The sequence below is a fragment of the Hemicordylus capensis genome, chromosome 3 (assembly GCF_027244095.1).
Source record: "Hemicordylus capensis ecotype Gifberg chromosome 3, rHemCap1.1.pri, whole genome shotgun sequence".
NCBI classification, from domain to species: Eukaryota; Metazoa; Chordata; class Lepidosauria; order Squamata; family Cordylidae; genus Hemicordylus; species Hemicordylus capensis.
The window spans coordinates 284,441,856-284,469,260 of NC_069659.1; the positions used below are offsets into that span (position 1 = coordinate 284,441,856).

The following is a 27,405-nucleotide window of genomic DNA, read 5'->3' on the forward strand; positions in this document are numbered from 1 at the left end:
AACTTGGCCTTTAAGGTCTCTCGGTGTATTCATTGCTATTGTAATCGAGTCCATCCACCTTGCTGCTGGTCATCCTCTTCTTCTCTTTCCTTCAATTTTCCCCAGCATTATGGACTTCTCAAGGTTGCTGGGTTTTCGCATAGCGTGTCCCAAGTATGATAGTTTGAGCCTGGTCATTTGTGCCTCGAGTGAAAATTCTGGATTGACTTGTTCTATAATCCATTTGTTTGTTTTCCTCGCTGTCCACATGGTATCCTTAAAAGACTTCTCCGGCACCAAAGTTCAAAAGCATCAATACCTTTTCTATCTTCAGTGGTGGTCTTAACCCTGGACTTCAAGGCCAGAGTCCAGGGCCTCCATACCCCTTGGGGTGGGTGGGTCCAAATCCTCTTTAGTCTGTCCTTGGTGCGGGCCAATGGCCTGCACTATGCCAGGTGGCCAAGTGTGATTGTGACCTATGCTGGGTGCTCTAGAGACAGTGGGGGGTGTGGGGAAAGAAATATGTGGGATGGAAACATGTTGCGTGTTGAAATGTTTCTGCTACTGCATATTTGCATAAATATATCTGTTTTATATTCTTACATTCTTGTGAGTTCATTTGCTGCTTGTGCCCTCAAGAACCTACGTGTTAAAAATACTGTGTTTGTCATGGTGTGTGTAGGGGGTTGATGCTTAACTTGCAGCAGGGGGTGGGTGGTGTGGGGGCTCCAGCAAGGGGGGCTTCTCCAAAGGCCTTTAGTTCCAGGCTCCAAAATTACCTAAGTGCAGTTCTGTCTACCTTACTTCTTCAAAGTCCAGCTTTCGCATCCATAGAATGTCATGGGAAAAACCATTGTCCAAACAATTTAATCTTTGTAGATATAGACACATCACAGCATTTAAATATCTTTTCCAATGCCTTCATTGCAACCGTACCAAGTGCTAGTCTGCAGCGTATTTCTTGACTGCCTGATCCTTTACTGTTGATGGTCAATCCTAAAAGGCAGAAGCTATCCACCACTTCAGTGTCTTATCAGTTCTGAGGCTGGTTGTTGTACCCTTTGTCATTTGTTTATTTTCATTACTTTCATTACTAGAGCTTGCAGATCATCCACATTCTCAGCTATCAGAGTGGTGTCATCAGTGTAGCGCAGGTTATTGATGTTTCTTCCTCCAACTTTAAACCCACACTCATCTTCTTCCAATCCAGCTTCTCAGTATATGTTCAGGATATAAATTGAATAAATAAGGAGAAAATATACAGCCTTGTCTTACTCCTTTGCCAGTCTGTTTTACCATGATCCATCTGGACTGTGGCTTCCTGTCCTGTGTATAGGTTTCTCATGAGAACAATGAGATGTTCTGGGATGCCCATTTTCCTAAGGATATTCCACAACTTGACATAGTCGACGCAATTGAAGGCTTTTCTGTAGTCAACAAAGCATCTAGGTTCCAAGTTCCCTCCCTGGCACCTTCAAGATAGGCATGAGAGAGATTCCTGCCTGCAACCTTGGAGGAGCCTCTGCTAGTCTGTGTAGACAATACTGAGCTATATGGATCTGTGGTCTGACTCATGGAGGCTATTCTCATGGTCAGACCAAATCGGGCTAAGGGAGTTTAGCCCGATTTGGTATGCCTGTGAGAACCACCAGGCTTGCAGCTGAGCCTGGTTGTTCTCAAGCAGGTCACCTGCTTGAATACCCCTCCCTTTAGCCAAGGTTAGCAGAGGGAGCGATCCGCTAACCCAGCTTTTTTTATCGTGAGTTGCCGTGGCATGGCTCCGTGCCACAGCAACTTACGAGGAGACCCCCGGTGGGGAGGATAAATGCAGCCTCCCAGCTCGGGGGTCTCTCCAGCATGCCCTGCACTTTCGCGCGGGGCATGCTGGATCTTCCAGGGCCGTGTGCCCCTGAACTCCCCAGCCCCCGCCGGCTCCGTAACGGAGCCAGCAGTCATGTGGGGGGCCGGTTTGGCTGCCCGCAGCTGACTGATGGTTTGCCTGCGAGGAGAGCGGGCTAAGCCCGCTCTCCTCGCAAACCCCATCTCGGTGGTTCCCACTGATTGTGGGAACCGCCTTAGTATGTGGCAGCTTCCTATGTTCCTGTGTAATTCTGTCTCTTCAGCTTTGGATTTTCTTTTTCCACATGGCAATTTCAGCCACTAGATGTCCAAAATGCTTTAACCTGTGTCATAAACACCATCGGTACTCTGAGATATCCTCAGATCTTCCTCAGTAGCATGTTGAGTACTATTCAACCTGAGGAGCCCTTCATCTGGTGCTACATCGACAATCACTCTTTCTTGTCTATGTGGCTTTCTTGGTAAAATACAGGAGTGGTTTACCATAGTCTTCTCCCACACAGTATGAAATGATGAGATTGTCATCACTAAAGTAACCATCCTCCTATATCACTGCTGCCCAATATAGGTGCCTGCTTGCTTTAGCTGGGCAGCTAGCATGACCTTCACACCTTGGGTGACCCTACTGGGAGTGTACCTCCTGACATACTTCACTCATCCTTTCCAGAAACACCCCCACTGCCACAACGAGGCAGCATAGCAGGATTGAGGTGGGTGGTTGGTTTCATCCCATAGCAAACCTTAATGCTATAAAAGCATGGAGGATATGGGGAGCCTTTCTTCCTAACTGGCATATGGGAGAGTATTTCAGAGCTGGCAAAAACATAAAAAAACATGGCCTTTATCTAATTTTAAAAATATTCAGAGTTGTCAAATAGAGACGGCTGTTGGTTCTTTGTGTGGGTTCTTGCCAGCGTCTGTCGAACTCTGCATAACTCATGGCTAAATTTGTGTAGCCTGCAACCAACAGTAATGAGGTCATAAAAATCTCCTGGGTAGATTCCTCTCCATTCCTGGTCTCTGTTTTGTTTTTGAAGAGAAAGCTAAAGCCTGAAAAATCACTTGCTTACTACTCTGCCACCTGCAGCTTTCTTTTCCCACCCCATCACCAAATTTGGTACACAGTGCTTGGCACTAATTGGCATGGATGTGGCAAGACCTGGGGCCAAGCAGGGGTTTCTACCCTTTTCCTCACCTTGTGCTTTCAGCAGGTTCCCATTTTTTAAATTCAAGACCTCACATAAATGGTTTCCAGTCTCTCTATCAGAGATAAAATCACAATAGCTGTGTATCAAGAGCATGTAGTGTTGCAAATGGTTACGCTTAGGTAGGCTTAATTCATAGGCACAGAAGTGTGGTGAAACAGAAAACTAGACCTGTTGACATGACATCAGAATTGCATGGGACCTGCACATATAAGGAGAGAAGGTCATTCAGAATCTGGCTAAAAGCAGACTTTTTTTGCCCCCCCCCCTCCTGAATGCTAAGAGGGGCAAGGTACACACACTCTTTAATTAGCAAGCATCCAGTTCTTGGTTCAGCCCACTTTCAGTGAGTTCAGGATGGAATTGAGCATCTGTTCTCTGCATGCCACTGGCTGTCCATAGCTGGGAGCAACTCTAACCCGAAGTGTCCTTCAGGTAGGCATCAGAAACTGAATTTCCTGGAGGAGTTTAATAGGGGAAAACTTGTACTGTTTGCCAGTCAGAAGATGTTCACACCCTGTCAATGTAAACCAATGGAGAACTGACCAATCCTGAGAACAAGTGTGCACGGGACAGGATCTTGTGAAAAACCGGTTGGGGCTAGAGAGGGCATAAACGCCTTGTGCCCCTGAGGGTGGGGGAAGTTCAGCTTAGCAACAGAGAAAGTAATATCTCAAACAGGAGATTTCAGGTAAAGCTAAAGTAATTACTTCATACCACTTTGGACAGGAAGTGGGAAATCCCTCTAGAACCTTACAGGACAGTGATTGAGCAATAGACAGAAAGAGGGAGGAGGGATTTTTGCTGTCTAAGCCATAGCCTGTTAACTGATGACCCCTGCTAACTGATCAAGGAGATACCTTTTAAAGTGGTGATTCTCTTATATTCAACAGGGGGAGAGCAACTGGCCCTGTCCAACCCCAGTGCAGCATTCCTTTAGTGGCTGTTGCTGGTATCTGCCTTGTGTTTTAGACTGTGAGACCTTTGGGGACAGAGGGCCATCTTTTTATGTATTATTTTTCTGCGTAAACCGCTTTGAGAACTTTGGTTGAAGAGCGATATATAAATATTTGTAGTAGTAGTTTCCCAGACTATGGGAAACAGGTATATCGGGCAGCAGCAATATAGGAAGATGCTGAAAGGCATCATCTCACACTGTGCAGGCGGAGGCAATGGTAAACGTCTCCTGTACTCTACCAAAGACAACCACGGGGCTCTGTGGTCGCCAGGAGTCAACACTAACGCAACAGCACCCTTTACCTTTATTAGTCTTAGTATTAGTATAGCCAACTAACCCACATGGGGATGCCTGCTCAGTTTGTTTGTTGCTAAAACAGAAACTGGTAATATTGAGGGGTCAGAGCTAAACATCAGGGTGGATTTAGTCCTGGCTTGTGACAGTCACTTCTGCAGGGGTCGGGGAGATAATAGTGATTATTGCAAATATTGCCTTTGTGCTGTAATTATTTACTAAATTGACCAATCAGTAAGTAGCCAAGTAGCACTGGGATGGCTTGCTTTATGGGGCAGGTTTGGTGGCAGGGGTGTAGGAGGGGGATGCATAGTCTTATGCCACAAATAATATAACAAGAAAAATGATGTGAATGACAAGGAACCCTACATTCCCTATCCCACAATAATTTACAAGTGCAATCTCGCCTCTTCCATTCATGTTGCATGTGAGTTCTTGATTATAACCTACATTGCATATCATGTAGGTTGATTTACATTTCTCAGACCAGTCTTGCTTATTGCTTTATTAAATAAAGTTTGGAAACAGAGTCCAGCTTTCAAGAAATCTGCTCTACTGAAATCCTTTGGCTGTATGCACAAGGTTCATTAACTTCTGCATACCTGCTATGTCCCAGTGTTTGCAAGCCCATTGTGTAATCGTAAGAGCTTGCACATTCTTCCAGTTTTGAACAACCCATAACTTCTCAGTTTTTAGCATGATAATTATAAGTTCTTTACTGGCGAAGCATCCACTCAGTTCCATTTGCTGCCTGTTAGAATCAGCTGTGGATTCAGTGAGACATTATGGCCAAGCACTGCCTTTCTGATAAGTTGTCAACCATGGCACAGATTGCCTGCACCATAGAGGGCCATTGTCTAGGTGTTTGTGCGTCTGTCTCCATTCCACTTCAGAGAGTGAGAGAGAGAGAGACAGACAGACAGACACATATGTATAGTAAAATCTCTCTCTCTCTCTCTCTCTCTCTCTCTCAATATAATAAAACTGCCTCCTTTCCTGCCACAGCTTCGGTTTCCTTGTAGATACTATAACACCACAACTGATAAAACACCACAACAGGAATGCTTAACACAGCTGGATAGTTACAGTACTGTTATCTTTGCTCCACTTGGTGTGGTTTTAGTCCAGCTGCCCTCCGTACTAAGGCCTTTCCTTTCACAACTCTAGCCCACACAAGTACAAATTAAAGTACTTCATGTAATAAATGGAAGCTTGCAAAAATGTATGGAAAAGCATGTTTCAGTGGCTTTATTTCAAATTTAGTCCTCCTTCACCCTTTTCTATCGCCTCCTTCTTTTTGAACAGATTTGTTAGGGGAAAACTTAACATTGGCCTAGTCTACCACCACCCCTTTTTGCTGTCTCTGGAGAATCCTGAGGTGATGGGAGTCTGTTCTACTTCAGACTGCCAGGAATATACCTGTGTGCATTTCTGAATGCTCCCAGTATAAAAACTAGCACTTAAGGAAGAAAGATTGTTGCCCATTGCTCTTTCCCTGCTCTTCTAGTTTTAACTCGCAGGAAGTTTTATGTAGAGGAGTTTTCAAAAATTTGCCTCGCGCACTGCCCAGTATGTAAACCAGGCCATTGAGATTCATCTGGAGGTGAGGCATGCATCCCTGAGGAAACAGAGGCAGATTGGGAACTTTGCTTTCATCATCTCTCTGTCCAATCTCCCCAACAATACATAACTCCTTCTGTTCTTAAGCAATATGTATGGGGTTTTCCTCCTGCTCTGACCAGCCTTAGTACTGGTCCCCATTTCCCCCACCTCTAACTCCTTCTCTGGTTTTCTCCTTGGGTCCCTGGCTGCTTCCTTCATTCCTTCTTTACTAGGTTCTCTGCTTCCCTCTGTCTTCTGGTTCCTGCATTCATTTCCCCTAGGACCCTTTTTAGCCCACTTATCTTAAGGAAAGCAAGCTTATGAGATCACCCGGCATTCTGCTGATGTGTGTGTGTGTGTGTGTGTGTGTGTGTGTGTGTGTGTGTGTGTCTGTGTCTGTGTCTCTGTGTGTGTGTGTGTCCCATCATCTTCACAATGCCTTGACCAATATGAACCAAATTGAGTACAGCTGTAGGGACACCTCAGTGGCATAGTTTGTAATGATATCATCCACCCAATTTCAAGATGGCAGACATGTAAACATGTGAATCATATAAGTGGGCTAACATGTGAACCGCCTAACTGATTTGAACCAAATTTGCTATAGGTATAGGGACACTCAGTGGCATAGTTTGTAATGATGTCATCCACCCCAGTTCAAGATGGCAGATGTGTGAATGTTTAAGGCTGCAGTGGGCTAACTTGTGAGGATAGTAAAGATCAAGTAAGATTATAGTGAAAGGAAGTAGGCAGATTAGTTCTTACCAGAACAAATTTCATCTGTTATATTGGCATTACTTTTTTTCAGCAGCTCGTCACTGGTCCCCACTCTCTCAGCCTTCCCATTTCCTGCTTGAAGACTGTGACATCACAGCAGCTTGCCCAATATCTAACCAGTGCTCTCAAATGGACCAGTAGCATTCAATATGTATTTACCTCCAGAGTTTATTCTTGAGTCCTGTTGCTTTTTTAAAAATAGCAAATTAAGAATACTTTGAGGGACATGGTCTATGCTATAACTTGACATCTTGGTTATGTGTCTGTGACCATAAGAAATCCCACTTAGAAATCCCACATTTAGTATTGTGACACAATTAGAGGACATCTGCAACATTGCCCCTTACCCGAAAATATTATCAGTTCTGTGAGCTTGTCCCCTTCCTATAGCAGGTACCTCCATTAATGACTTCACTAGTGGTTTGTCTAAGACACACCTTCCTTGGTTTCTTTTATGCTTCTCAAGTCAAGACACTTTCTTCTTCTATGTCTTTCTGGAAAAAAAGTCAGCTTTATGATGTGTGTGTGGCCCATAAGAAATTTTGGTATAGATTATTTTCAGAAGCTAGAACCATATTATTAGAAGGCACACAAAGTCCATGTACTCCAAACCCCTGCTGCAAGGTAAAAAACCAGTGTAACTGTTCCCCACACATCCACCCACTGATCTAGATCTGTATGCTTGTAGTAATAGTAGTGGTCATCGGCATAGGCTATAATATATATTCATAGTTGTTGTAGTTGTATGCAATAATTGGAGAGACTGCAGAGAACATTGCTGTATATGACTCAAGAGAGCAAACCAAGACCCACACTACAGGATAAGTAAAAATAAATAAATTAATTAAATAACAGGCCTCTTAGCCACTCTAAACTGAGACAAAATCCTTCCTTGAACCCAAAATCTCATATGTCTGCACTTGTGAATATTTCAGATATCCATCCATAGTCTGTGCAGTGCTAAATCTGGAATCTAAGCACCTAATCCAGAATTCTGATAATGTCTAAGAGACCTTGGCCAAAGCTTGGACAAAGGACAGAGCTTTTGGGGTTTTTTTTGTTTTGTTTTTGCCTCCTGCCTGGAGCTTTACATCCTTATCCAACTGCTCCACTCCGTGTTTTTTCTTTCTTTTATTTCCTTATTCCATCCTACATCAAATCATGGACTTGCAAATTATGAAAGAAAATAATATTCTCAGATACAGTATATGCAAGCAACGTTTTTGGAATGCAGAACATTAATTATTAATTATTGTACACTGCCCAGAGCCTCTGGATGTGGCGGTTTATAAATGTAATAAATAATAATAATAATCATTATTATTATTATTATTTTGGTACAGATATCTGAACATGAATTGAGAATACTAAATAACACAATTCAAAGAAATTGCGATGAACAGAATGTGTCCTCTGTTTGCACCTTGTATCTTAGCAAGCCTACTCACCTACTAGACTTGTGACTTACACGCACACACACACACCCCGTGACTAGTAGAAGGAAAAAATTGCTGACTCTTCTCCACATCTTGCCTTGTGCTTCAGCACATTGCTGTAACAAGTTTTAATTAATACAGCATATGTCTGTGAACAACTGCTGTCGAGAAACACTCTCATATATGATTTATTCCAGTGATTGCGTGTCTGGGATGATGTGCTTGCTGTCTCTGCATGCCTCTGTGTTGATTAAGTTAACCGACATCATGCTGACCTTGGGGTGTTGGCAGGCTGTACAAAGACAGCATGATGTTTGCTCTGGATTATTGCCACTTCCCACTAGGAAATCATCTTCTTTCTCTGATACAGAATCAACATTTGGCCTTTGATTCAGGAGATGACAGATTTCATTGGTGGATAGAAATATTTGGGGTTTGAATATTGCTTGATCTTGCACTGGGTGGCTGCCTCCAACATGCTTGTGCACTAATAAAGGGGCAAGAATTGATTGTGCTGGAGAGGTTAAAAGGGGATAGAATCATGCTAGAAATATTGTCTTGGGGACCAGGGGTTCCCAGCCTCTGGTCCTCCAGATGTTGCTGAACTACGACTCCCATCATCCCCAACCACAATAAAAAGTGACTGGGAATGATGGGAGTTGTAGTTCAGCAACATCTAGAGGATCATTTGTTGGGAACTCCTCTGGTAGACCATATAAACTGCTTTCCCCCACCCCCTTGACCAAAGTAGCTCTTTGAGTTGAAAATGTCTTGGAGATTTTGATGTGACCAGGGATGTAGCTATAATTGAGCAGAATGGTTCAAAGAACCCAGGCCCCCCAGCTCCACCCCTCCCTATCTTCATCATTATTTCCCTCATTCCAAGGGGACACAGGAGAGATGGGTCAACATGGGCCCCCTCTCCCCTAGCTATGCCCCTGGGTGTGACCTGTACCTCTGGGGTTCTTATCTTTCTGTGCACTTGATAGTTTTGGAGGTGATTGTCTGTGATTGTAGATGGTCCATTAATTGAGCTGGTGTGACAGTTGCTGAAACTGTTGGAATCAGATCTTACTTTTTCCTCCTAGCCTCTTGACAGCAGCAGCTTCTGCAAACTCAAGGCCCAGTAGGCTGTAGGACATATTTGTCTGAATGTGCCCTACAACTGGATCTAAAGTGTGCAGAAGTCACTTCTGCAAAGAGGGTCAGTGGGAAAAATAAAGATTTATCAGTCTTGTCTGTTCATCCCTTTAATGGAAAGTGGGTGCTGGACAAGGAATGCAAAAGGAGATTTTTGGTGTTAAATTTGCTCTCCCTCTGAAGAACTCAAAATACTTCACATCTACATAAGAACAACCCTGATGGTTCAGGCTGAAGGCCTATCTAGCCCAGCATCCTGTTACACACAGTGGCTCACCAGATGCCTCTGAGAACCCCATAGGAAAGAGGTGAGGGCATGCCCTCTCTCCTGCTTTTGTTACCTTGCAACTGGTATTCAGTGGCATTTTGCCTCTGGGGCTAGAAGTGGCCTGTAGCCATTGATAGACCTGTTCTCCATGACTTTGTCCAAGCCACTTTTAAAACCATCTAAGCTAGTGGCCATCACCACATCCCACGGCAGAGAATTCCATAGATTAATTATGCATTGTATGAAAAAGTGCTTCCTTTTGTTGGTCCTAAATTTCCTGACCTTCAGTTTCATGGGATGACCCATGGTTCTAGCGTTGTGAGAGAGGGAGAAAGATTTCTCTCGGTCTGCTCTCTCTACTCCATGCATAATTTTATAGACTTCTGTCATGTCTCCCTGTAGTCACCTCTTTTCCAAACTAAAAAGCCCCAGATGCTGTAGCCTTGCGTCATAAGGAAGATGCTTCAGGCCCAGGTCCTCTTGGTTGAACCTGAGCCTCCAGGTTCCTGGTTCAAATCTCACCTTTTTAGCAGAGGTGAGATTTGAACCAAGACCTGAGGATTCACAGCTCAACTCATTAGGTGGCCTTAGAGAGACTTGGTTGTCTCAACCTCCTGAACCCCTACACTAGGCAATAGTATGATGATTCTGACCTATCTTACTGCATTGTTGTGAGGTTTATTGAGAGAATGCATGAGGAGTGCTTTGAACACTCAAACAATATGTAAATATTGAGGCTGTTCTCATGAGCAGCCAAGATCGGGCTAAGGAAGCCAAGCCCGGCCTTGGCTGCCAGTAAGAACTGCCAGGAGGCATGCAGCTGCCAGCAGCACATTCACCTAGGGAACCCACCTCATAAACGAGGTTAAGGAGTGAGCGCTCTCTTAGCTGCTTTTCCATGATTGTGTGCATTGATAGGCACCCGCCCACCACTGGGGGTGGGGGGATCCCCACAATGCACTGCACACTTGTGCGTACATTGTGAGATTTCCGTGGTCTGGAAAATCCTGCAGCTCTGGCCCCCATGCCTCAGCGCTCCCTGGGACAGCGGTGGACTGTCTGGGCGTGCAATCCGCGTGCCCAGACAGTCCTCAGAGATCATCTGCAGGGAATGCAGGCTTATGTAGCCGTCCCTGCCACCCACCCGCCTCCCCACCTGCCCAGTTGTGAGAATAACCTCATTATGTATTAAAGAGTACTAGCCGACCCCACACAGAGCATCTGTGTGCTCTTTCGGGCTGATGGTTACCTCTCCCCCCCACTTCTGCCCCAGCCTCTGCTTCCAGGCCCAGCCACCTCTCCTTCCCACTGCCACTTCTGCCCCCCCTTCTTTCCCCCCTCCTGGGCCTTGCCTCCACGGCCAGGCCAGGCCGCCACCTCTGGCCTCCACATCTGGGCCACCGCCGCGGCAACCAATTCTCCTGGGTGCGCCCCAGCCAATCAGGTGTGTCCACCGCCCAGCCAATCAACTGGGCTCTGGGACGCACATTCCAAGGCACACCCAGGAGAATTAATATAATAGATAGATTGGTAACCATGATGGAATGTTGAGCTATGTAGTTCATTGGTTCAACCTCATACAACAATTCTTAAGGAAGAGTTTTCAAATCAAGTCCTGCCCTGCATTAGATCTTCAATGAAATAAACAATTATTACCCATGTGGTTTCAAATTAGAGCTGTGATGTTGTAAGGCATAAAAATGCAAAAGATGCTCTCACTACTACCACTACTTCTAATATTTATATACCGCTCTTCAATCAAAGTTCACAAAGTGGTTTACATAGAAAAATAAATAATACATACATAAATTACATCATTTCTGTAAGCACTCCCTATGTTGTATTTTGAGTTTTAGTGACTTGCGTGTGCACGCACACACACACACACACACCCCGGAGGGTGAGAGTAAATCACAATTACCACATTGTTTTCCTCCAGAAACATCTAGACCCAAATGTTTAATATATGATGAGCCCTTTCTCACAAGCAGTGAGAAAGGACTACCGGGTTTATGGGGAGGAAGCCCTAAAGAGCTTACCTCCCTACAGATGAGCAATCTGCTGTCCTTGGGCGGGTGGATCACCTGCTCACATGAGTACCAGCTGCTGCCGGCAGCTCTGAGGGTCGGGGTGCCAGGACATCCCCCCGCCTCCCGGAGCTCCAACGATGCACTGTGTGAGTGCACGGTGCATTATGGGGATCCTCCCCCTGATGCTGCCAGACGTGGCTGCTTGTAGCCGTGTCTGACACACAACCAAAGAAACAAGGTTAAGGAAGCACTTGCTCCCTTAACCTCAATATGAAGGGTGGGTCTGTAGGCAGGTTTGCCGCTGTGGTGCTGTCAAGATTGAGCCCAACCCCAGTGGTTCACAAGCGCGTGCAAAACCAGGCTTGGCTCCCCTAGCCCAGTTTTGCACACGTGTGTGAATCGCCTTGATATTTATCTATTTATCACATTTCTATATTGCCTGATATGTACATCTCTAGGCAGTGTACAAAATTTAAAATATTTAAAAGTTACAAAATACATAATAAAAACAATAGAATAAGATAAATATTAAAACAAGTTTTAAAATTGTTAAAATTAATTCTAAAAGCCTGTAAAAACAGGACAGTCTTGAGGTTCTTCCTGAAAGCAAACAGAGAAGGAGATGCTCTTATTTCAATAGGGAGCATATTCCAAAGCCCTGGGACAGCCACAGAGAAAGCCCGGTCATGGGTCGCCCTCAAATGAGCCAGTGGCATCCATAACTGGGCCTCTCCAGAAGATCGTAACAGCCGCAGGGTTTATGACATAGGAGGTACTCTCTTAGATAGCCTGGACCTAAGCTGTTAAGGGCTTTTTAGGTAAGAACCAGCACTTTGTATTTCACCCAGAAACATATTGGCAGCCAGTGCAGTTCTTTCAAAACCGGTGTTATGTAGCCCCTTTATATTGTCCCAGAGACCAATCTGGCTGCCACATTCTTTACCAATTGTAGTTTCTGGACTACGTACAAAGGCAGCCCCACATAGGGTGCATTACAGTAGACAAGCCTGGAAGTTACCAGCATATGTACCACTGTTTTAAGGTCATTCACCTCTAGAAAAGGATGCAGCTAACGTTATCAGCCCAAGCTGATAAAAAGTGCTTCTGGCCACTGGAGCCTGAGAAACCAGGGAGAGCTTTGGGTGCAGGAGCACTCCCAAGCTACGTATTTGATCTTTCAGGGGGAGTGTAACCCCATCCAGAACAAGCAGATCTAAAGCATCTCTCGAGTCCTGTCCCCTCACAGTCAGTACTTCCATCTTATTTGGATTCAACTTCAGTTTGTTATCCCTCATCCAGGCCATTACTGCTTCCAGGCAGGCATTTAGGGGAGATATGCCATTTCCTGATGAGGTCGGCATGGAAAAGTAGATCTGGGTGTTATTGGCATATTGATAACACCCTTCACCAAAACTTCTGATGATCGCTCCTAGCGGTTTTATGTAGATGTTAAAAAGCATTCATTGGAGACAGTATGGAGCCTTGTGGAACTCCACACTTCAGTTCTCGCTTAGCAGAACAGTCTCCAAGCGATACCATCTGGAATCTGCCAGAGAGATAGGAGCGGAACCACTGTAAAACAGTGCCACCCAATCCCACCTACCTCAGACGATCCAGAAGGATGCCATGGTTGATGGTATTGAAAGCTGCAGAGAGATCCAAAAGGATTAGCAGAGTCATACTCCCTGTGTCGATAGCCAGTTGGAGATGATCCATCAGGCTGACCAAGGCAGTCTTAACTCAATAGCCCACGCGAAAGCCAGTTTGAAATGGGTCTGCATATTCTGCATCATCCAAAACTGCCTGGAACTGAGAAGCCACCACCTGCTCAATCACCTTGCCCAACCATGGAAGATTTGAAACAGGTCTATAATTAGCTAACTCTGAGGGATCCAGTGTAGTTTGCTTCAAAAGTGGTCTAATAATTGCTTCCTTAAGACAAGGAGGAATCCTGCCTTCCCTCAAAGAAACATTTATAATATTTACTGGATCCCCTCTGATAATATGATTATCAGATGAGATAAGCCAAGTTGGGCAAGGGTCAAGAGAACAGGTTGTAGGCACACAATCCAAAGCAGTTTGTCCACTTCCTCAGGAGTCACAAACTGAAAATGATCCAATCTAATTCCATGAGAGGAGTTGCTGGACATCTCCACAATAGATTGCAGTAACTGTTGAATCCAGGTTGGCCCAAATCTGAGAGATTTTATTCGTAAAAAGTGCCACAGTGAGTGACCGATGGTTCAGAATTTAAATTCAAGGGGGAGGGGGTACATACTAGCCCCCTCACAACCCTAGACAACTCAGCAGGACCTGAATTTGCGGAAGCAATGCGGGCAGAAATTGAATGATTCAGAGAGAATTGCTACCAAAGCTGTAGGGTTGCTGCTGTCATGGAGCATTTCCCAGTTGTTGTTTTTAAAAAACACGGGACCAATTCCTGAAGAATCCAGATTTTTCTTTTGTTTGTAGTATTGTTTAATGAGAATGGCTTTCAGAGTTGGGAAGGAAAAATATCTGCCTTTCAAGAATCTTGTCAGAACGAGTTGAGAATGGCTGTGTAGAGGCCCGAGTCAATTTCTCATATGTGACGTATTAGTTGGTAACTGACAGTTGATTGCTTGAAATGAGATAGAAGGAAAATCTGAAATATCAGCTGACCACTAATACTAGAGGGGTTCATGCTGGATACTTAAAATGGTGCATTCCTGGGAAAGGTGGGACTGAAAAGGGGTAGAAGGAACAAGATGAGCAGTGAGACTGGGCTGGCAGGGAGAGCAGCAGGCCAGGGTGTAGGAATGGAACATAGGAGCATAGGAAGCTGCCTTATACCCAGTCAGACCCTTTGTCCATCTAGCTCAGTATTGTCTACACAGACTGTAAGCAGCTTCTCCAAGGTTGCAGGCAAGAGTCTCTCTCATCCCTGTCTTGGAGTAGCCAGGGAGGGAACTTGGAACCTTCTGAATGCAGATCCTCTTCTTAGAGTGGCCCCATCCCAGAGGAGAATATCTTACAGTGCTCACACGTCTCCCATTCAAATGCAAACCAGAGTGGACTCTGCTTAACATACATGTTTTGTACCACAAGACCAGCTGGTGAGAAGAGGCTTGGGGCTCAGCGAGGCAGTGCTGGACATTAGAAACTAGGGCAGCAGAATAAAGTGCATTGGGCCAAAGCAAGATAGCTAGCCTGCCTTTTGCACTTTTCCATTTTGGAGAAAATTTGAAGAGCAAACTGGATGAGCCTAGACTGGTGTGGTTCAGAGACAGCTGAAGCTGCCCTATATTAAATCAGACTATTGATTCATCTAAGCCAATGACTGGCATCAGCTCTCTATGGTTCCAGAGAGGGAATTTGTTGTGTGTCGGAGATGCTGGAGCTGGGCTTCACATGGGATTGCATCGTGCCCACCCCCAGGCGGGCCAAAAGGTGCTCCTTATACTGGGAGCATCTGGCCCACTGTGGGATGAAAACCTATCTCAGAGCATGGTCTAAGGGTCTTAGCCCTGAGCATGAACCTTGATCCTTCAGTTGTTTTGGGATTACACTCTCATTATCCCTAGACACAGTGGCCAATAGTCAGGTATTATGGAAGCTGTAGTCCAGCATCTGCAGGAGGGTTGCAGTTGTGCAGCTCAGGTTGAAGAGCATGCGATACAGCCACCTTGCTGAAATTAAGCAGGTTTTGATGTGCTCAGTGCCTGGATAGGAGACTCATGTATGCCACTATTGAGGATGGGGTGGTTGCTAAGTGATAGAGTATCTGCTTTGTATGCAGAAAGTCCCAGGTTCAATCCCTGGCATTTCCAGAAAGACTCCTGCCTGAAACCTTGGAGAAACTGCTGCCGCTCATTATACTTCTCTTGACTAATGGTATGATTCAGTATAAAGCAGCTTTCTATATTCCAATGAATCCTGCTTGCAGATGCCAGAGATTGAACCTGAGACCTTCTGCATGCAAAACAGGTGCTCTACCACTGAGCTGTAGCTCCCCCCAAAGAGAGCACTCTTGCTGCTCAGTTCTTCAGCTTCTGAATACATCTGCATTCCTGGTTTGTCTCCTGTAATTTTGCATAGTTGGATTTAATTTGATGTCACAGTGTTTCCACTGTAGTGGGAAAAATCCATATCTCCATGACATATTTATGAGCTTGGGGAATGCTACTAGCTCTTTAGATTAACGGCACATGGCATTTATTTATTTTTAAATATATACTTTTATTTTTGTTTCAGAAACTCCTTTGTGGAGACACTTGGAGAAACCAGTGGGAGGATCATCAGCAAACTAGAACGGTGCTTGTTGAAAAGGGCTGTGTTGCCCAGTGGGCAGCAGCCTTGGTTGTCCAGGAAGAATGAGAACGAATGTGTCCCTTTATCTGATGCTTCTTCTTGTGGTCATGACGATGGGATACCCTTCCAGACGCTCTGCTATGGACTTGGATGCCACACCCCGAATGACAATTGTCTATAACGGTAAAGAAGTTTTCCAGATTTCCCTGGATTAAAATAAGTCTTTTAGTTGGGCATATTTGCAATGTATATATGAAGTGAACCAAGTTCACATATAATGATGTATTCTCTAGAGCAGGGCTGCTCAACTATTATTGACAAGGGTTGAACATCATGTATTGACCGCCTCCTGTGTATGTTTTCACAATGGAACAGAATTATAGGATGCTTTGACCACATTCCCATGCCCACTATTCTTGTATAATTTGTGCTTGCTGTGAATTGTAGGGATGTGCACAAAACTGATTTTGCATTCTGTTTCAAGCTCAAAATGAAACACAGATGGCCCCAATGTTTCGTTGAAACAGCAGCCGAACCCGGCTGTTTTGATGTAACAACTCACAACATTTCAAGTGTTCCGGCCATTGGAAACAATGGGGAAACTTGAAACACCCCATTGTTCCCCATGGATAGCTCCTAAGGACACCAAAGTGGGTTGTATGGTAGGGCATGATGGGTGCTATGCACCACCCAACTCACACACGCGCACACACACACACACAATGGGCAAGCAAAGAAATGGGCAATCTTTAACAAACTTTTAATCTTTCCCCAAAGCCCCCATATGATCCTATAGAGGTTTTTGGGAAAGGTTATTACGTTTAAAATCCCCCACTTACCCATTTCATTTGTGGGTTGGGTTGTAGGTAGCACCCATCATGCCCTACCACCCAACACACTTTGGTGTCCCTAGGAACTACTCATGGGGAATAATGGGGGTGTTTCAAGTTTCTCCATTGTTCCCTATGGCCGGAACAAGTTGCACTCTCAGAGTGCACTGCACACAAGTTTTGCATGGCAATTTGCAATGCATTTGGCAGCCCTGCCTTGAAAAACATTGCAGAAGCATACAGTAAAAGGGACTCTGTCCCTCCCAACACAGAACACACATTTCAAACACAGTCCAAAAATGGCCAAAAAAGAATCACTGCCCCCCAAATCAACTGCCAGCCACAGTGCCTGCACTGCAGTAACATCATTGGCACAATTTGGTCTCTCACAGACAGTTATGACCCTTTATGTTACTTCCTAACACTGCAACAGCTGCCAGAGCAGCACCCTTACTTAGCAGCAAGCATGGCCATAAGCTCAACTAGAGTAACGTCAGCCACATTTTGACTGAGTACACCCTGCAATGCAGATTGCAGAGCAGACCAGAGCAGTAAGTGAACTTATTTAGCCTCAAGGCCAGACATGGAGCTCATCACAGCAGTCACCAAGAAATATTACACACACACACACACACACACACAGTCCATTTCTCACCACAACACTGTCTTGCAAGCAAATCAAACCACAACTCAAGGAAGGCACCAAAGTTCTGCCTTTGTCAATCTGAGATCCAGCAAAACCCAATAGTTATAGCAGCAATAGTACAGCATATTATACTCAGTGTTGAGAAGAGAAAAACACAAAATCAAACCTTCCTTCCTCCTCTCTTGATGTATCCTCTTCTTCAAGAGAGGCACACTATAAGGGCTCTTTGCCTCCCAGTCCCTTTGAAATTTTCCAGTTCCTTCCCTTTGTGTTCCCCTTCCCTCCCTCCTGCCAGTGGGGGCAGCGTTGCCCATGACAGCACTTGGTTTGTATGATAACAAGCTAATCAATAAGCAAGGAGATCGCATGCCAGTCGGAAGCCAGTACCAGAAAACCAATCAGCAAGGAAAAAACAGACCTCCAAAGTGGCTCTCGGAACGTCAAAACGTTTTAATCAAAACTGGGATGGTTGTGCTCCATGCTCAAAACAGGCCCTTTATTTAAAGAGTGTTCTGTTTCGAGCTTGAAACACTCAAAGTGGCTGCTGGTGAAATGTTCTGCACATCCCTAGTGATTTGTAATGTCCACACAATTACCTCTGCCCAAAGTACTATCTCCGGTATTGGTCGCATGGTTGGCTATATTGAGGTTAGAAAGAGAGCTCTTGTCAATCCAGGGGCTCTTCTGCACTGTTTTAAATTACTTTAGCCTCACATTAATCTCGAGCCAGTAAACAAATCCTAGCATGAATTACATTAAAGGGTTAAGTCTGTAAACAACCAGCCAAATGTTGCTACGGCAGATGGTTCTGCTCTTGCGTTGTGACCTGTAATGTGCAGGAAAGATTTTTTTGAACCCTACCTGCAAAGTAGGAGTACGTGCTCAGGGTACACAAAGGTAGTTGTGTGGCAAAGATTTGCATTCTGTGTTCTTTGGCTTCTTTAGTTTCCTCTTGCCTGGCAATAGGCTGTAGGTTGATCAGCTAGGCAGTGGAAGTTCTAAGAGTTTGACAGTGCTTATTCTTATCTGTCTGGCCCCTAATCAAACAGAAGGTTCTGTGGGGAAAGGCAGGGTAGGCCTTCAAAGGGCTGCCATTAAGACACACACTGACTTTTATTTAGCAGCTCTTCATTCTTTGGCAGCTTTTTGAAGGATGCAAACTGGGAAGAGCTGAATTATCTGGATATATTTGTTTTATATGTGATTTAATAATAGAGTGATAAAGGCTTTGTGGTTTTGATCTGAACTGTAAGTTGTGCTGAGTTGTGCTGTGACAAAATGTTGATGGTAGCAAGCCAAGCTGTGTCTTGCTTTAAGGATTTGCAGAAGATACTTAAATCCTGTATACCAGTGATATCTTCACTATTTTTTCAAGCAGGAACACTTTGGCATAAAATCTTGACTGCGAGGGCCATTTCTCACTGTGCTGACCTCTGCACAGTACCTTACTTTTCTCTGTGCTGGGAGAGCCCTTTAAGAGAGATGGAGCCCTCTCTTAAGAGCACTCTGTGGGGAAAGCACTGAGAAGGGCTACACTTCCTAGCATTCTGTGTATGCCTTCCAAGACGATGCAGGAGCTCAAGGGCTCAGTTTCCATTAAAGGAGCCCCATAGCTGCTGGGCAATCTGCAGCACTGCACGGTGAGAATGGTCATCTCTGCATGGTGCGGGGGGACTGTACAGCATATTTGACTTTGGCTGAATAAATAAATAATCTGAGAGATGTGCTTAGGGTTGATGGGGGCCAGTGTTCCCTCTAATTTTTTCCATCATTGAGCAGAATGAGTTTTGTTCTGGACGGCAGTGTCAAGGCAGTGTACGCACACATGTGCATTGTTATGTGCCAGTGCCACTATAGATGCAACACACACACACATAAATAATAGTATATAAATGACGATGATGTCACACAAGCAGCACTTAATGGCAAAATATTAAAACCAAATATAGCAATTAAAATATTAATAAAAACAGTCAAATATACTAAAACTAGCAGAAAGCAATGCCAAATTATCCACACTATACTGCTATATGTATTGTTTTGTGTGCTATGTCAGATCAAGCAGTCAAACATTTTGTGACTTGTTCTAGAAACACTGTTGAAGGATTGCATACAAGTAAAAAAAATAAAACTAATTATTTTTAATTTTTAAAAATAAAACAAAGTATTGTGTGTGGGTGGGGGTCCTCCTGTTCTGAGCATCACAGAATGAGGAGGTGGTACAGCAGGGAAACACCAGCTCTCTGCAATATAGAAATCTGGGGAGTTTATATAATAAGAATTGTTTTTCAAAAAGATTTTTAAAAATTAAGTATTTGACGCTGGTATGATGCCATGGAAATAATACACAATCTGGGACCTGCATGACAAATCTTAAATGAAAGGGAATTTTGCTTTTTTGTAAAAGACAGAATGTATATTTTTGAAAGTTGACTAAGCAATTACCCAAATTAACGAAACTGGAAAAGCAAACAATGGTAAAAATGCTTTGTTTTTTTCTTTTCTTTTTTTGTATGGAAGGTAAACTAGTTCTTTTTCTTTCTTTCTTAAGAGACATGTGCTTAAAAAATAATAATTAAGCAAAATACCCCCACTCTAACTTCCCTGTGGAGTTCCTTTCCCAGAGTTCTGTATGGCAGAGAAACATTTCCATTTACAGTTTTCCTACTGTACCACTTCCTTGTTCTTGAAGGAGCCAAATCAACCTACAGGAAGAAAATGGAAAGAAACAGAAGTCATGGCTTCTTTCAAAGGAATTCCTACCTCAGCCTTTTGAGGTTCTTTGAGAGGGTTTGAAAAAGTCAAGTCAGTCAGAAAGATTCAGCAGCAGTGAATGAATTGCTCTATGCCACTCTGTCCTTCTTTCTCCCCTAGCCCTCTGCTCTCACAATGGGCTGGAGAATTGAAGCAGCTGCTAATTAGGTAAATGCAGGTTACAGCAAGAAGGGGACTACAGAGGGTCACCGGGAGGATTACCAATCAGTTTTGAAAAAGGCACATTAGCAGCAGCCTTTGTCTCTGCGTTTGTGCTTTTAAACCCCACTTTTGCACAATCTAGAATCCACTCTCCCGCTCTACCAGGAGCCTATTGTAAATGGCAATGGGCACGCATGTGCCCTGACACCATTGTCTAGGCTCAGGCAAGCTTTCCCCCATTTTCAGTAGGGCTCTTGCAGCAGTGGCGAGCAGTGTTCTGGTGGCTTTTTTTTTTTTTTAAAGCCTTTCCATGGCTCCTTCTGTGCAAAATCTTCAATGCAAAGAAGCAAAGTTCCACAGAGAGGCAGGATGCCTCTGAGTACCAGTTGCAGGGGAGTAACAGCAGGAGGGAGGGCATGCCCTCAACTCCTGCCTGTAGGCTTCCAGCGGCATCTGTTGGGCCACTGTGTGAAACAGGATGCTGGACTAGATGGGCCTTGAGCCTGATCCAGCAGGGCTGTTCTTATGTTCTTATGTAGAGTCATAGAGCCCCCTGTGCATGCATGCATGCGTGCACATGTGCGCGCACACACACTCATCCCCCTTTCAAATGGATGCAAGCAGCTCCATTTGTGCTTTAGCAACAGAGACCTGGAAACAACGGACCTGTCCCTTTCTTGAGGGAATGGAGAGGCAGAGTAAATTTTTAGCACAGAAGGAAGGAATAAACAAAAGGAAAAAAGGATAACTGCACCCAGGCTATTAGAAATAGTAAAAGAAAAACACGTGTGCAGGAGGAAATGGAAACCGCAGCACCCACACTGAGGACAGCAAGCTAGCCAAGAGGCTCTAATTAGGGATACCCACACAGTTTCCCCACTGCTTGGCCAAAGATAAAACAGATCACTCATTCTCTGGATTTCTTTTTAAAACAAGGATGCTGGATGGTGGGGAGACAGAGAGGCTGGAAGCCGGTAGCAGTGGGATGGGTGGGATCCGGGGAGAGTCACAACTTCACAGCCGGCAGCAGGGAAGCTGGTGGGGAAAGGAGATGGGGAGCCCCCAAATTTGCAGCCAGTGGTGGGGAAGCCCCCTGCTGCCGGCAGCGGTGGAAATGCAGCAGTGGAGGGGGAGGTTGGGGAGACAACTTTGCAGGTGGCAGTGGCGAAGCTGGCGGGGGAAAGGTGGGGTAGTCATACAATTTTGCAGCTGGTGGAGGGGAAACAGTGGCGGGAGGGGGAGTCACACAACTTTGCAGCCGGTGGCAGGGAAGCCCCCCCCCCCGGTCAGCAGCAGAGGTGGAAATGCAGCATTGTGTGTGGGGGGGAGTTGGGGAGAAACAACTTTGCAGGCGGCAGTGGGGAAGCTGGCGGCAGCAGTGGGGTAGGGGGAGAGTCACACAGTTTCACAGCCGGTGGTGGGGAAGGCCGCCTCAGGCAGGGGGAAGGCAGCAGTGCTGTTTAGAGGACAGGGAGAGGCACACCTTCACAGCTGGGGGGAAAGCAGTAGTGGGGAGAGGGAGTCACAACCTGGCAGTCAGCAGCAGCAGCTGCATGAAATAGCTGTGTGGGGGGTTAAATTTAGTGTGCGGGTGCGCAGCTGCACATTTTAGAGGGAGTGTGGATGGGGGCTGCCACTAGTCCCTTGAATTTACCATGGAGAAAACTGCTTGTGTGTTGTGTGTGTGTGTGTCTTCAGTTCCATACATCTCTTTCAATTTTTTTTAAAGTTTGTGTAACAATCAAGATATTTGCCTCCTTCTTCTTGCTTTTCGCTTTGATTATTTTGCAGCTTCACCCAAATGTTGCCTTGACTGTATAATAATAAAACTTGCTCTGGTGTCCTCCAATTTGGAGTGTCTCTTCAGACATTCTGATGGAATCATTTTATTTGCGGCCATAAGCCAAACAAAATTAAAACTATTGCCTGTTAGCAGGCATATATATAAAGCATAAAATAACTAAAAGATACACAATTGGTCTCATAAAACTCCATGACGAGAGGTCAATTTCATAGCCCCATATAAAAATTTAGCAACCAGTTTTGTAATACTCTCATTAATATCAGTAAGACATAAATTAAGATAAAATGAGTCAGGCCTGTCTGGAAACTAAACAAATAAGGGGGTCAGTAATTCTTTCCTTGAGTCACGAAACAGAGGGCAGTACAGAAATACATGAGCAACTGTTTCTAAGCAGACCTCACCACAAGAACATAACCCCGATACAGGGGCATCCTTGCAAAACCTTCTAAGGAGCAAGGCAGAGGGTAGAATATTCAGCCTGGCTCTTGCAAAGGCTGACCTCAGTTTGACCAGATGGAGCGTGGAAAGATATTTGGCAGGATGATTATGAGCAGGAAGGGAAATACTAAGATATATGGGAGAACAACATTTATTTGCTAGGGAGACAAGGCGTTGATACTCAATGTCTCTAAGACGTTGGATCGTAATAGCCTTGGCGCTGGTAAGAGAGAGGGACAATAAATTGGAGGGAGAAAGCCCCAAACTCAGCACTTTTTTGGTAACCACAGATAGCCAGGAGTTAGGGAAGTTGTCCCTCCACATAAGTTGGATGTACAATGATCCCTGAGACCCAAGGCAGAAATTAAGCCAGCGAATTAGTGTAAGCTCCCAAGCCTGACAGGCAATGGAATAGGAACCCGACTCCAGGCACAGAGCGGCATAAGAGACACATTTCGGCGCTCTAAAGATGGCTCTGAGAAATCTGGACTGAATAGAATCCATCTCCGACTGTATCCCCTGAATCCAAAGTGGAGCCCCAAAGAGCATTTGAGCTACAATTTTGACTCGGAACACTCTGAGAACCAAAGGTATGTATTGACCACCTCTAGTGAAAAAAACAACAACGAAGAAAAGCATATAAAGTGGAATGTGCAGTATGGATTGCATGTAAATGCTGAGGTTTCCAATTAAGGTTTGACTGGAAATAAATACCAAGGTATTTAAACTTAAAAACCTGGTCAATCTTGATGTGATTGATACTCCAGCTGTAAACCTTTCTGGTGTTCGAAAACACCAGCACCTTAGATTTAGCAAAGTTGATGCTAAGATGGTTATCATTGCAATATTGGGCAAACGCTCTCAAAAGTCTGAGGAGACCAATTTGGGTCTGGAACAGAAGGATCGAATCATCTGCATATAGGAGCACCGGAACCCGATGGTCTGCCAACTTGGGGGAGTGAGCGTCCATCTTATTCAACTCAGAGGCCAGGTCATTAATAAATAAATTAAAAAGGGCTGGCGCCAAAAAACAACCTTGCCTGACTCCTCTAGACGTGGCAATGGGGTCTGTCAGAGCCCCTTTCAGGTCAAACCTGACACGAATAGAGGAGTCAGCATAGAGTTGTTTATCAGAAATAACATTTGCTATGAGGTTCTATCTTCACTCCTCTGTAGCCTTCTTCTCACACAGTCCCCCCACATGTTTACTGACTGGTGGGGGTGCAGGACTATCCCTTCTGCCTTGCCCCATAATGCCAACACACCTACTGGGAATACGCCCTTTGGCCATGCATTCAACTTTCATGAGAGAGAGATTCTACCCACATCCTCCATTCCTGCTCCACCACCCCTGCTTTCCACAATCAAGTGGGGGGATTATAAGAGAAGAGGGCTGCTGATATTCAAAAATGAGCAGTCCTCCAAAACAATCGAGAGAAGACTAGAAGTGACGCTGTATTGTGTGGTAATGATTGAAATATCTGAATCTCATCTTTCAGCCCTATACGGGCCCCCAAGGTGTGTATGTTTTACTTTTTCCTCAGTTAGTTGGAAGACTGGAAATAGCGGGGGAAATGATCCAAAAAATGGAGAGATGTATATTATCTACCACTCGTGGTTAGGATGAGATAAAATAAATACATTGTGACCATTGATATTTTGTCGAAAATGCTCTACAGAGTCGCTGGGTAGCATAATGATGAAAATGATGCAGAGATATTGCTTATCTTGTGGCAAAGGCTTATAACCACAGAGGAAATATCACTGGTTTGAGATTCCTGGCCCTGCCCTTTGGTTCCACCCTTCTTTCCTTGCCTTTCTTCTGCAGAAGAGGGAGACAGGGGAAACCTGCTTTGAGAGCCATGGGCTCTTGCCGTGTGTGAGCTGCCACCGGTTATTACATGCCAGATTGGAGCTGTCAGTGCTGCTGTCTTTCGTCTCAACATGCATGTCTGATTACATCAGCATCTTGGAGCAATCTCCTGTGCTCCAGTTTCCCGGGAACCCTGAGGCATTACAAACACATGATCACACTTTTCTTTGTGAGCATTACATGTTGGGGATGGTCAATAATTCCCTTCTCTTTACCTCAGTTACCTTGTGCACCAATCACCTGTCTTGGCTCCCTGCTTCTGAGTAGCTTCTGGATACTAACATTCAGTCCCAACACTGGAGTTGCTTGGTAGTGCCAGGACTTTGCTTCCTCCTTCATGGGGGCGGGGGGGGGGGATATCCAATTTGTGGAAAGCATCAATAGATGAGCTTAGAATGAAAAGTGTAAGTCATTGAGGCAATTCTTACGATTGCCAAAAAGTGGGCTAAGGGAGCCTAGCCTGCTTTTGGGCAATCGTGTGCTGCACGGCTCTCGGCAGCAAACTGCCAAAACTACACCCCCCCTTAGCTGAGGTTAACAGAGCGAGCGCGCCATTTACCTTGGCATTCTGCTCGTGTGTGCCACGGAGCGCGGCAACACACAAGTAGACCCCCGACTGGAAGCAAGCAGCCTCCCGGGCTCAGGGGTCTCTCCAGGATGCCCCACACACTCGCGCAGAGCATCCTGGAACTTCCTGGGGCTGTACGGCCCTCGATCCTCGCAGCCCCTGCCGCTCTCTCCACCTAACCCCATCTGGCGAGTCTCACATTGTATTCTGATTGCAAGGTTAGCATTCTAAGAAACCTGTTCTGAAAGGAAAGAGGCCGATGGCCTTGCCTCAGGTACTGAACTTGAAGCTTGGTTTGTGCATAGTATCTTTTGGGGCCCATGCTTTCCCCATCTTTCACCTGGTCAGCCTTCTCCTTCACCTTTGGCACCTCCATGATGTCATTGGCATCCACACTGCTTGCAGATTCTTGGAGCAGTTTATCTAAAATGTACCATGTTCCCACACACATACACACAAATGTACCATGTTCCCACACACACACCCTCACTTTGCACACTTGACTGAATTCAGAGCTTTCTGATCTGGTGAACTACAGTTTTATGTTCTCCAACACAGGTAGGAGAGCATTGAGTACCCTTCAGGATACCCCATGCCCTCCTACGTTCCTCGATAATGGGGATTTGTGGTGAGTAAAATTCCTGTTTTTCCCAATTTGTATGTCACAGAAAACTGTAATTTAATAAACCAGGAAATTTGAATGCAGCCAGGCATGCAAGGAGTGGAAACAGTGAGGTCATTCACAGAATGAAAAACTGTGTTCTACCTGGGTTTGGGAGCTGTGTGTGCTCCCAATTTTCGGTTGTGTGTAAGCAAGGTAGGAGGAACACCTGGGTAGCTTTTCCTCCTACCTTACTTCCACACAATCACTTCTAACCAGGTTTTCCTCTTACCTTGCTTCCACACAACTGAAAATTGGGAGCACACACATAGCTCCCAAACCCGGGTAGAACACAGTTTTTGATTGTGTGAATGTCTTCAGTATGTGGGCAATTTGCTTGTTCATGATCCAGCAAATTATTGGCCTCTGTGTAAATGAGAGTTTTGGGGGCGGGGAGAGAGAGGGGTGTGTGCAACAAATGCAATTTAATATCTCTATCAATAGTACTGGGTTAGATACATAGGTAAAAGTTTTAACATGAGCAGGCGCGTAACAACGATAGGGCAAGGGGAGACAGTTGTCTGGGGGCCCCACTGCCTGGAGGGGCCCCCCAGAGGCACCTCACGTGACTCCCCATTGCCCCCTGCCCAGCCCCAAGGCTCCTCAGCCACTTGCCCTGTTCGCCGTCTCTCCAGCTTGTTCTCCTGGCCGGCAATCGAGCAGCAGACAAGCTGCAAAGAGCTCCTTTTCTCCCGCCTCTCAGCTGATCGGCGGGTGGGCGGGGCTTCCACGGAGGTCTGGTGTAGGTCTCTGTGAAGCCTGAACTCCAGCAGGGCCCAAGCCAGCCAGGAAGGAGGAGGCAGCCAGAGTGGCCACCACTGTTCTCTGCAGCAGAAGACCCCTTGCTGCCAGGTAGAGTGTGAACTCCTTTTTGTGGTTACATTCCCCACCCCCCGATATATAGGCATCTGCTTGCCATAGGGCTTTGATATGGTGGGGAGGGACTGAGAAGTCTCTGAATATTTATTTTTAAACAGCTTGGAAAAGTTGCTGGCTTAAAAAAAACTATCTAAAAAGTCCTATAAGTGGCTTGTTTCATGGCAGAAAATTACAAAAACTATTGGAACAAACAGTATTATATTTATTTTATTCATTCATTTATAAATGCACTTATGTTCAAGTTGTTTTGCAACCCAGAAGGTCTGAGTGAGAACTGTGAAGCATGTCTTGTGCTTTTATTTTATTTTTCTTGTGTATGAACTGCTCCCCAATAACTTGCAGGGACTTCAGGGTAAATCTGGCCAACATGTGAATGCAGCACTTCCATTCCAGAGGAGAGGTGTGTTAAAGGGCTTTAAAAGCCTCCTGTGAAAAACCTCCTGCAATCAAACTTGACTGAATTTGTTCAGAATTCTGGGAAAACAAACATAGGCTCACCCTGCATGGTTGAAAGTCTCCTTGGCTAATCTGCAGCGAGGGGCCCATTTTAATCATTCATCTTTCTAGTGTGTTCTAGGCATTAAAAGTAAAACAAATGTATAGTACTCAATGTATATCACTATATATTGTGACGTGTGCGTGTGTGTATTCAGTGAAATGTATTTCCAGGCAGCTTACTTATTTTGGAATATCAGACTTAAATCCTTGGGGGCCTGGGGTGTGCGGAGGCCCTGGACTTTGAATGGGGGGGCCCCATTTTAAAATCTTGTCTCTGGGCCCACTCCAACCTTGCTACGCCCCTGAACATGAGGTTCCATGGGTAAATTATAACAAAACTGGGCTAGCCTTTAGTCTGGGGAGACAAATAGTTAAACGAGACGAATTGCTGAAAGCTAAAACTGGAAGAAATGTGGGGAGGGGGGAGGGGGAGAGCAAACGCAATGAACCATC

At 45.1% G+C, this 27,405-nt stretch overlaps 1 protein-coding gene across 4 annotated transcripts in view; it reads left to right on the forward strand.

Annotated features, from left to right (window-relative positions):
• The window catches only part of SEMA4G (semaphorin 4G), a 185,838-nt gene that overhangs the window by 70,158 nt on the left and 88,275 nt on the right, over positions 1–27,405 (forward strand). For all 4 annotated transcript variants that reach the window (XM_053310014.1, XM_053310017.1, XM_053310016.1 and 1 more), the window contains one exon: positions 15,783–16,022. In XM_053310014.1, the coding sequence (XP_053165989.1) occupies positions 15,902–16,022 (121 nt within the window). In that variant the 5' untranslated portion in view covers positions 15,783–15,901. The remainder of the gene's footprint in view (positions 1–15,782; positions 16,023–27,405) is intronic.